The 12,008-nt window shown below is 30.0% G+C and overlaps 1 protein-coding gene across 1 annotated transcript; it reads left to right on the top strand.

The window, feature by feature from the left end:
* Positions 1–6,071: 6,071 nt before the first annotated feature.
* On the top strand, positions 6,072–8,726 carry LOC106402851 (PI-PLC X domain-containing protein At5g67130). Its single transcript, XM_013843653.3, has 8 exons — positions 6,072–6,381; positions 6,607–6,729; positions 6,970–7,107; positions 7,218–7,316; positions 7,566–7,869; positions 7,957–8,180; positions 8,262–8,348; positions 8,442–8,726. Exons 1-8 carry the CDS (start codon positions 6,301–6,303, stop codon positions 8,460–8,462), a joined length of 1,077 nt encoding a protein of 358 aa, XP_013699107.1. The 5' UTR covers positions 6,072–6,300; the 3' UTR covers positions 8,463–8,726.
* The last annotated feature ends 3,282 nt before the right edge of the window (positions 8,727–12,008 follow it).

Raw genomic sequence — 12,008 nt, 5'->3', positions numbered from 1 at the left:
GTTGTTGTATGTTATTCTAGTCATGACACAAAAAATGTATGTTATTATAAGTAATTTCCCTATATTATAACCAAACTGTATAATTGCATCCTTAAACCGAATCGTATAAATGCTTTAGATATGATGCTAATTTATATAATGCTTCCCTAAATTCACGTGATTAAGACTCAACAAATACAAATTTATACTATTATAGATAAAAAAATATTTATCAATTACATATTTAGATTTAAACGAGAATTTTGAGTGTTTTTATAACCAATCATTTTTTTTTAAGTTGTGTTTTCTTAATATTTATTGGACTATGATAGTATATTCTAATAATGTTAAGATATCATGCTGATATATATATATACACACACACATATATATATATATATATATATTATTTCATTTAATTTAACTTGTTTTCAAAAACGAATCTATACTATTAAAGATACTAAAATATAATCGTTTAAAAGAGACTTTTTAAATAAGGTTTCTAAAATATTTATCAACTCTATATATAGATTTAAACGAGAATTAGTGTATTATAGCCAATATGAATATTTACATGTTTTATTTTCTTAATATTTATTGGTCAGTTTACATATATTCTAATAACGTTTAGATATTATTCTGTTTTAATACTATTTCATTTAATTTATATTGATAAACACTCAAAAATGAATATCTTATTAAAGATACAAATTCGGGTAAATGGATCGGGTCGTCGGGTCGGGTACAAATAATTTTTGGATCTGAATTCTTCTCATCCTAGAAATTTGGACCTAAATAGATATTTGAAATTTTTTGGTTCGGGTTCGAGTCGATTCCTTTCGGGTCCGGCGAGTTAGGATACATAATTTTAATACCTTTGAAATATAATAGGGTACTAACGTGTCAGGATTGGTTCAGGTATTTAGAACCCCAAAAAGACTCGAAGTGCCCGAAAACCCAAAAATAATTTTGAAACACAAAAAATACCTGAAAATCCAAAAAAAGAACCAGAACAATATTCAAATAGTAGAAAGTCCCAAGATTTACCCAAAATCTGATCCTAAAGAACTGAAAATACCCAAAATATATATTTCTAAAATTGAAAATTTTACCCAAAACTTGAAACTATAATCAAAAACCCATCCCAAAACTTAAAATATGTATATAATACCAAAAACATATCTGAAATGCCCGAATATACATAATATACACAAAACATTTTGGATACTCCAGATCAGGTCTCAAGTAGGACCCGGACTCAAACCGAGACCCGCATGTCCAAGAAAATACCCAATAAGTACTTTTCCCTGAACCTGGACCCGAACCAAACTTGTATTTTTGGGTCTATTTCGGTTCGTTTTTTGGATCCAAATAAAATACTCATACCTAATAGAGAGTTACATAAGAGTGTATATACAAATCTCAAATAAACAACTTCAAAAATTATAAAAAGAAATTTAAAAATTCCTTCTTCGATATAATACGAGTTTGTAACATAATAATGCAACAATCCCAAAATATTAATTCATAAGAAAATAATTTGTATATAATTCAAAAAATCCGTGCTTTCGAAACCCAGATCAAAATCTAGTATTTGATATACAACTGAAGCTAACTGATTGTCATACATAAATATTATTCGATGATACTAGTTGGACTAATCGATTAATAAACTAGTCAAATTCTAGGAATCAATCAATTGCAAATATACAATACGAAATATTGCAACCGGAAATATAGCATATAAATTTGAATATTTTTTGGACTTTAGTTCATTATTATAGTGTTTAGATGGAGTTATTGTATTAGGAGTTTCATAAAATTTTAGTTTTTTAATTCTTTCTTATTGGATATGGTATTTATAAAAAAAAAAATGTAACAAATTCATGATTATTAGATATAGTATTTGTAGAAATCTTATCAAAACTTCCTTTATTGGAAAATACGGATTTCATCAATAATTTATATCAAAGATTATTTTGAATTATTAAAAAATAATTTGTGCTTCAAATTCAACTGAAAAGATGGAATTTTTAAAAATAAAAGAAAACAATGACACATCTAATCTATTAAAACTGAAGTAAAATTAGTACTTAACCCTTATATTTTCCTAATATTTACGATGGAATGCTATTGGTTTTTAAACACTGTCGTTTTATAAATTTGGTAACCATGTCTAATAAATTTACGGGTATTTAAACTTAAATAACAAAACTGAGTGAACCTAAAATCACATGGTTTTTTAACTATAATGCTTCAGTGTAATTTGGTCTGCATAAATCAAAACAAATGTTCCTTGGTTAAATGTTGGTCTGCCACTCCTATATTAATTATAAAATCATTTTAATTATTTTAAAATAGAAATACAGTACATTCATATTATAAGGAGATTTGTTAGATATTTATGATTTCATTACGGTTTCTTTAGTCATTTACAATTAGACTAACAAATGTGGGTCATATAAACTATTATCTAAATTAGTCCCAACAAAACATTACTGAACACATTTAAATCCTTTTATTCTAGCATATTCATTTAAAGTATGTCATTAAAATACTGAAAAAGCAATTAGAAAAATATCTGACGTATGGATTTATGATACTGAAGAGTATTAGTTTAGATTTTTTATTTTATGTATTGAAGAAAATCGGTAAGGTTTTTGCATTTGACGAAATTTCTCAATACATATTTACATTTATTTTTTACATATGACAATATTAAAATAATTTAATATAGTACTATATTTTAGTATATACATTTTGGAAACAATTCAAAATAGTCAATGTTCCATTATGAACATTATCCTTACTCTATAAATCAATAATATAATTATTATAGCGTACAGTATACACTATAAGGAAATGTATTATATATATATATATATATAACCATAAGTATACATAAATAAACCAAAAGTTTATTTATTTTTTAAAATTAAAATAAATAGGAGAAAATCTAATATTTTGACAATAAATGGGAGCAGATCCAGATTGAGATCATTAATATTTAAATTTAAATAGCTTTTAAGAGAGATTATTAAAATTTACAAATATGTATAAATTTTAAGAATATATTTCCAGTCCTTATTGTTTACTAAATATTTCAAATGCAAAAATATATTTTACATAGTAATATATTGATTTATATATTATCAAGAATATCTAATAAAAGTTCATAGTTATAAACATCAAAATACTCTATAATTATTAAGTTGGTATTTGCAACAATTTTAATATGATACAGTTTTAATATCTGGAATTTACAAAATATATCCTGAAAATCAATTTAAATCAGCTATTTATCAAATACAAGATATATTGTTTAAATGTAATTTGATAAGTCGAGAACTAAGAACCGAACTGAAACACAAATAAAAAAATAAAAACTATAACCGAATTAATGTTCAAAAATATCTAAACGGTTCATATATCTCTAGAACAGTAAAACCTAAAGTAAATCAGAACTAAACTGAAAACCAAACTATCCCTATTAATTTTATCCAAAACATTTAAATTATCCAAGTGATCCGATATTTTTTTAACCCAAATTATTCAAAACTATCCAAAAACGAAAACCAAACAAGAACCAAATTGAAATTTTGTCGGGTTGCTTATTATTATCCGCACCAACCGAAAACAAAAATAAGAAAACGAAAACCAAACTCAAGTTCATAAATAACCAAACGGTTTTTATATCTCTTTCAACTGGAAAACTAGAAACCATAACCAAACCGAAAACAAACAAACTCGTATGCAACCAAAAACTGATTGTCTATGCCTAAACTATTAGTGAACAAACAGACAGGTTAATAGTGTTTAATAAAAAACACAAAAAATAGTTATGGGCTTTCTATGGCTTATCTAATGTATTAATTTAGTACATGAACCCATTTATCAATTTATAAATTCTCTTAATAATACATATATATATATATATATACTATTAATAGATTAGATGTATCTTCGGTGCATTCCCTGTTCCGAACTACGCTAGGCGCTAGTCGGGAGGCTACTCCTGGCCTAGCGAGTTACCAAAAAATCGGGGTGTAATCGGGGTATACGCGGGACCTAGTTTTTAATACGATTTAATATATTTATAATATGTTTAAGTACCAAATATATGTTTTAGTACATGCTTATATAACTTTTACAGAATAACATTGTTTTTCCAGTATACATCTGATTCAAAAGTCACAAAAAGAAACTTCCAATTCATGAGATAAACAAAAAAAAAAACAGAATGTTTTGATCTTGAAAACACAAAATACAATAAAAGATTGCAAGTCTTCATCCTTTTTGTCTTCAGATCAAGTAAGTAATCACCATGAATTGGGAAGATGGGTTAGGAGTTAGATCTTGCAGCATACACCTGCAATAGTTTGGACAATACGATCAAACTTGCATTTAAACCATGGCAAATAAAAAGACATACAATAACCAATACCTATAAACCAGAGCATATAAAGAGAGACATCATGTTAGATACAAACACTTGACTGACCATCAATAACAAATTAAAATCAAATTTCTCAGAAGTTCATTAACAAAAAAACTAAACTCCTACTTGAGTTAATGATATACACATGTTATATGCGATGTATGATTCTTCGTGTGAACAAGAACTACAATGTATGAGTCTTCAATAATTTGATGACAGGAAACATTAGTCTTCTATGTTTTGATAACATAAAAAAAAAACGTGAACAGAAAGAGGATAAAAACAAACAAGTACGTTGAATCCAGACAAAGAATTAAAATCAGTTTCAAACAAACACAAGCGAGCAAAACGAAGAAGCAAAAGAAAAAAGATTATTACCTTGAATTCGTGAACAGAGAACGGTTGGCCCACAATTTTGTCTTGAACTAGGCGGCCGCGTTTCAGATTTACGCGGACAACGCGGATAAACGCGGACGTTGTGCGGTCCACCGATTTGAGTCACTGAATTGCCTCTCCTCGCCACGGTCAAGCTCCAAGTCGCGCCTAGGCGGCCGCGTTTTCGAACAGGGGGTGCATTACACTATATAATATATATATACCAAAATTGATTTATATTAGTTAAACTATAAGAAACATAAAATTAGAGTTTCACCATATTAACAATTAATATATAATATTATATATATATATATATTCCTATATTTTGTTTTAATAGATTAGATTACAAATTTTTACAAAGTACATACACATTCATGTAAACAAACAACTAAAAGAATTGAATATTTGAAACAATAAATTACAACATATAAACAATCAAAATGTTATGTGTAGACATCTAAACTATTAAACCTGAAGTACAATTATTACTTAACCTTAAACTTGACTCTTTGATTTGAAGTATTACTATGATTCACGGCATATATATATAGATCATATACATAAAAACTCCAATCGATTCCTATTTCTCTAAACCCGAAAAACCAAAACAGAGCAGGTACATCAATATTCAAAATATAATAAAATATTAATTACTTGAATTCAGGGTTTTTGGATATTTATAAGTAAAAGATATCTAAAAACCCTGAATTGTCCCAGTTGTTTCGAGTTTTTTAGGTTTAATTCAGATTTTTGGGTATTTTCGGGATTTTGGTTTTAAACTTGAACCAAACCCAAACCATTTATACTTCGTTTCCACTTCAGATTTCATAAAAATAGAAACCCGATCTAAACCCAACATTATCCGAACCGATCCAATCCAAATGAAACCATTAAGTTGTTGTGTTTTGAAATGTTTATGTAACTATCGAAAAATAAACACCGCGAGCTCGCGCAGAGGCGGACCTACATGTATAGATAGTGGGTCAGTTGCCACACCTTAATTAATATAAAGTTGATTTTGTTAGGCTATTGTTTACGATTTGGTAGCTTTGGTGGTTCAGTCTCCTCCTATGACCCTCCTTAACCCGAGTTCGATACCCGTTTTGACACCCATTTTTACCTTTTTTTTTGTTTGATTAAAGTCCATTTTAAATTTTGACCCACCTAAAAGAAAGGTCTGGGTCCGCCACTGAGCTCGCGTATCAGATAAATGGGTCCATAACTAAGACTATATGAATCAAAGACCTTGGAAAGGAAACGCACAACAACAACCCACTTTTGCAGCTTTTACATCATCATGTATTCACCAACACGCGCGCACTTCCGTTCACTCTTTTATTTTATCCTTAAAATCGTCAGATTCTTTACTATTTTGTTGCTTTTTTGTTTGTTTCTTGCTCGTTAGAATCTTCACGCAAAAGCAAACAACAGTGATGATGAACTAGCTATCCTTTGCCTCCTCCTCTTCTTTCGTATTGGGTTACATTTTCTCAGCGAAGAAAACCATGTTTCAAAGATTATTCTTCCTTCTCATTGTTTTTCTGTTTCAAGCTTCTTGTATTTTTGAGATTTCGTCTGCTCTCAAGGTAAGCAATTCTTGTCAAACATACAACATGTCCCTTTGTGTATGTCCTCTGTTTTGGAACAGAGGATCTTTGTCTACCTAAATCTTTTATTTCTGGTTCTAATGAAACGTATTGCTCATTATTTTGAATTATGTAATGGGTCGTCTAGTGATCTTAATTTGAGTAATCGGTTTCCAAGAAAAAAAACAGAAACGTTAACATATATCTTTTTGTTTTGGATCGTAGGAAGGAAAGACATGCATTCTAAACAAGAGCTGTGACGCTGGACTACACTGTGAAACATGTCTAGCCAACAACAACTTGAGACCCAGATGCTCTCGAATTCAACCAATCAACCCCATCTCAAAGGTTCACACTTTTTACTTTTATCAGTATAATCATATGGACCAGTTTATGACAATTGATGAAAACCAACATCTAGATATTGTAAAACTGAAAATGAAGATATATATAGTTAGTTATAAGGATGAATAGAAAGAAATGTGTTATTGCTGAATCCGATTTGATATCAATGAAGTTTAGACTTTAGAAGAATCTTATGGACTATTTTCATTTAAACTAATTAATCAATTGATTATATATCAAAAGGTAAAGGGCTTGCCTTTCAACAAGTACTCATGGTTAACAACTCACAACTCGTTTGCTCGATTGGGGGAAGTATCAAAGACCGGTTCTGTGATCTTGGCTCCTACTAATCAGCAAGACTCGATCACAAGCCAACTCGCTGTAAGATTCTTCCCTCCATACTCAATACAAAGTTTCAAACATTAGTAATCTCTTTCAAAGATTTCTTGCAAAGTGTGAATCTTTTGTGGGTTTGATGATTACTATTGCAGAACGGTGTAAGAGGGTTTATGCTCGACATGTACGACTTTCAAAACGATGTCTGGCTTTGTCATTCTTTCGATGGGACGTGTTTTAATTTCACAGCTTTCGTAAGTTTAAGTACTTTTTTTCTGTTATGTGTATACGAACATGCATGTCCTAAGATTTTAGAGGCCATAGACAATTTATTTAGAATTTTAGTAAATATTTTTAAAATTTAGGGACTTGTGTTTTTATATATTAACTCTTAAAAATTGAGATCTAAAGTCAATATTTTATTTGGCTATGTCCATGACCAGTTTTGTATACGAAAATGTTTGTGATTTGTGTTTTTTTGTTTGTTTGGTGTAAAATGGCAGCAACCGGCGGTTAACGTTCTAAGGGAGATTCAATTGTTTTTAGAGAATAACAGGGACGAAGTTGTAACGATTATTATCGAAGACTATGTGAAATCTCCCAAGGGTCTAACAAGAGTGTTTGACACGGCAGGGCTACGAATGTTCATGTTTCCGGTTACTAGAATGCCGAAAAATGGAGAAGATTGGCCAAAGCTTGACGACATGATACGACAAAACCAAAGATTGCTAGTTTTCACATCTGATAGAAGTAAAGAAGCAACCGAAGGAATCGCATATCAGTGGAAGTATATGGTTGAGAATCAATGTGAGTCCCTATCTATGTGCTGCAAACCATATTATATACAAATTTATACGAACATATTTTGCTAATGAATGAAGAAACAAATTGCAGATGGAAATGGAGGGTTGAAAGCAGGAGTGTGTCCAAACAGACCTCAATCAGCACCTATGAGCGATAAATCGAAATCTCTTGTTCTTGCTAACCATTTTCCAGATGCACCGGATTTTGTAGTAGCATGTAAACAAAACTCTGCTCCTCTTCTTGAATCCATCAAGGCATGTTACCAAGCTGCTGGACAACGGTGGGCTAACTTCATAGCAGTCGATTTCTACAAGGTATATATAGTTGTAGGCCTGGATATGGTCTTATTACTATTCATTATAACTTAAGTTTTATTTTTTGTGCATATGGTTCAGAGAAGTGATGGTGGAGGAGCACCGCAAGCTGTTGATGTTGCTAATGGCAATTTGATATGTGGTTGCGATAATTTGGCTGCGTGCAAGGTTGTTTTCTTAATCTGTTTTGAATCTGAACTCTGAAGTCATTATGTAATATCCTATAGTATTTTTTAAAAGAAAAATCTTTATATTTTGCAGGCGAACGGGCAGTGTGAATAGAAGGACAGACTGAGCAACCAGAGGCAACTCTCATCACCAAGGCTTGGTTGATTTACCCATCAGAGATGTTGACTTTCTGTGTTTCTTTTCACCATTGTGCAACTTGTTTTTTAGTGAAATGCTTAGGTTATCTTACAAATTCTTAATCATAGATCCGTGTCCGCGCTACGCGCGGATTATCCTACATTTTTCTCTAAACAATGTATAAAATTATGGTATTGTTAGTTAATTTTAGCTAATTACAAAATATAAAGTTATAATTAAGGGTGTTTAATCTGGTAAAAAACATAACCATTTAAAACATAATCAAATCGAAATAGAGAAAATGGTTTGTATTTGGTAATATTGAATATACCGAATATATGTTATTTTTAAGAAAACGTGGTATTGAATAAGGTATGTAGACCGATCAAACCGAATAAACCGATCAATTAAAATACAGTAGTATAATTATATGTAAATTATAAAAATATATTTTATAATATATGCATAATTTATTTTATTCATAAGATCTTCATTTTATTTTAGTAATTTAATATTTTATTTTATGTTAAAATTTATTTTTTCATTTTTATGAAACTAAACAAAACATTACTTTTACTTTTTATGGACAAATATGTGTGTTAATATTTAGTTATTTAATAATATTATGAAATACTAACTTTTTTATTTTCAATAGAAAATATTATTATTATAAAATTAATATGTTTATTAATTTTTTAAATAGTAAAATTAAAAAATAGTCTATTTGAAAACGAAAATATATTCATGTTATATTAAAACCAATATATAATCATATATATTAAAATTTATAAAATATTATAGAAGATTAATATATTTATGTGGTTTTGGTATAAAACCGAATAATCTGAAAACCGATGGTATATAAACCAAACCGAATCAAATTAAATATAGTTTTAATATGGTAGCTAGTTTTTATAAACCGAATTACCGAAAAAACCAAAAAAATGAACTGAAACCAAACCGATATCTGGATTGAACACCCTTACTTCTAATGGTCTTTCGGTCGACTCTGTTTATCTGTTTTTTTAATTTATTTTTATTTTTATTCTTATTTTGCCAGCATGTTTATGATTAATAATATAATTATTTCTATATTCTGCTATTTTTACTCTTGTGTTTTTTTCAATTTTTTTGTTTTGTATCTGTTATTATATAGGGTGTTTTGGTGTATTAATATTTCTGTAATGGAATTTGTGAATTTAAGTTCTATTTGAATATAAATATTTATGCACTCTGAAACTACAAATTTAACGTTCTTGTTAAATATTTTTCCTATATCTAATTTTGTTCAAGAATAAGAAAACAAAAGATAGCATAAAATCCATCGATAGTAATAACACCCTTTACAAACAAAACTTGTTTGATTCGTTTGACAAATCAAAATGCTACTACTAAAACTTGTCCTCTCCGAAAGTAATGAATCGGTGGATCCAGGAACAGTCTTGAGAATGGGACTAATCTTTTTTTTTACTAAGTAATTGTCACATGCCTAAATCTGCTCTCTGCAGACTGCAAATGTTGACTTTGACTAACTATCCCATCGGTCAACCCATGGCAAACTTAACAATGCGTAGGAGAAGCTATTAAGTCTCGAAGTAAAAACTTAGAATGAGTAACAGCAAATTTACGCCCTATGTAGGGAAAATATATTACATCATTTGTTTTAAAAACATCGAGGCAAAGAAGGTGATCGTTAACAAATATTTTTACGGCCCTAGCTGTCACGTTTAGCCTTTAAGACTTGTTCGTCTTCTCGTGATGTTTCCCTTTTCTTAACACGCATATTGTCACAATATCCTCCCAGAACCAATACTGATTTGAAGCGAATGATAATATTGGCATGTATTTAAGAGAAGCAATGGAATTGTGACAATTCTATAGAACAATAATCATAAGAGCATCTTAACCAAACTGTAGGAGGCCACTCCAAAACCATTATCCTTTTGTCAGTGTCAATAATCATAAATGATAACTCACATACGCATAGTTTAGTAAACTATCAATGTAATATGAAAAGAGAGGAAGAAACAGGTTTCTGAGTTGGTTTAAGTGATTACCTTACAAAACTCCTTGATAGTTTACTAAACTATGCGTATGTGAGTTATCATTTATGATTATTGACATTGAGTTTCATAGGTTTTTTGATTGAGGCAGTAACAATGGTGGTTTAAGTGTATTAAAAGTGGTAGGCAAACGTTACACGGGATGAGCTGAGGAGATCAAAACGTCAAGGGATTCTCTCATAGAGGTGAGGAAGATGAACAGTATATGAGTAGGTTTTCGTACTGATAAGCTGGGCCATAAAGTAAGCTTAGAGGAGATTAGCTTTTAATTTGGAAAGGTCCAAGTATTTTATGAAACCCAAACACGTCTATGAAATCACGGGAAAGTTATTCATGACATGGCAAGGAGTGTGAGTTGTCAACATCTGAGTGGACGATTTTTTACGAGGATATGGCATGCCTCCCCATTGAGTATATTTGGATCAACGACAGAATTACCGAAAAAACCAAAAAAATGAACTGAAACCAAACCAATATTCGGATTGAACACCCTTACTTCTAATGGTCTTTCGGTCGACTCTGTTTATCTGTTTTTTTAATTTATTTTTATTTTTATTCTTATTTTGCCAGCATGTTTATGATTATTAATGTACTTATTTCTATATTGTGCTATTTTTACTCTTGTGTTTTTTTCAAGTTTTTTGTTTTGTATCTGTTATTATATAGGGTGTTTTGGTGTATTATTATTTCTGTAATGGAATTTGTGAATTTAAGTTCTATTTGAATATAAATATTTATGCACTCTAAAACTACAAATTTAACGTTCTTGTTAAATATTTTTCCTATATCTAATTTTGTTCAAGAATAAGAAAACAAAAGATAGCATAAAATCCATCGATAGTAATAACACCCTTTACAAACAAAACTTGTTTGATTCGTTTGACAAATCAAAATGCTACTACTAAAACTTGTCCTCTTCGAAAGTAATGAATCGGTGGATCCAGGAACAGTCTTGAGAATGGGACTAATCTTTTTTTTTACTAAGTAATTGTCACATGCCTAAATCTGCTCTCTGCAGACTGCAAATGTTGACTTTGACTAACTATCCCATCGGTCAGCCCATGGCAAACTTAACAATGCGTAGGAGAAGCTATTAAGTCTCGAAGTAAAAACTTAGAATGAGTAACAGCAAATTTACGCCCTATGTAGGGAAAATATATTACATCATTTGTTTTAAAAACATCGAGACAAAGAAGGTGATCGTTAACAAATATTTGTACGCCCTAGCTGTCACGTTTAGCCTTTAAGACTTGTTCGTCTTCTCGTGATGTTTCCCTTTTCTTAACACGCATATTGTCACAATTTCCTCTTCGAACCAATACTGATTTGAAGCGAATGATAATATTGGCATGTATTTAAGAGAAGCAATGGATTTGTGACAATTCTATAGAACAATAATCATAAGAGCATCTTAACCAAACTGTAGCAGGCCACTCCAAAACCATTATCCTTTTGTCAA

This window comes from Brassica napus, chromosome C6, assembly GCF_020379485.1.
Source record: "Brassica napus cultivar Da-Ae chromosome C6, Da-Ae, whole genome shotgun sequence".
Taxonomy (NCBI): Eukaryota; Viridiplantae; Streptophyta; class Magnoliopsida; order Brassicales; family Brassicaceae; genus Brassica; species Brassica napus.
Note: the sequence above shows the minus strand (reverse complement) of the source record. Positions and strands in the feature narration are given on the sequence as shown.

Coding starts and splice junctions, on each gene's coding strand:
- LOC106402851 (XM_013843653.3), top strand. CDS start 6,301: ATGTTTCAAAGATTATTCTTCCTTCTCATTGTTTTTCTGTTTCAAGCT. Junction 7,108..7,217: donor CGATCACAAGCCAACTCGCT/GTAAGATTCTTC, acceptor TTACTATTGCAG/AACGGTGTAAGAGGGTTTAT. Junction 7,870..7,956: donor GTATATGGTTGAGAATCAAT/GTGAGTCCCTAT, acceptor AACAAATTGCAG/ATGGAAATGGAGGGTTGAAA.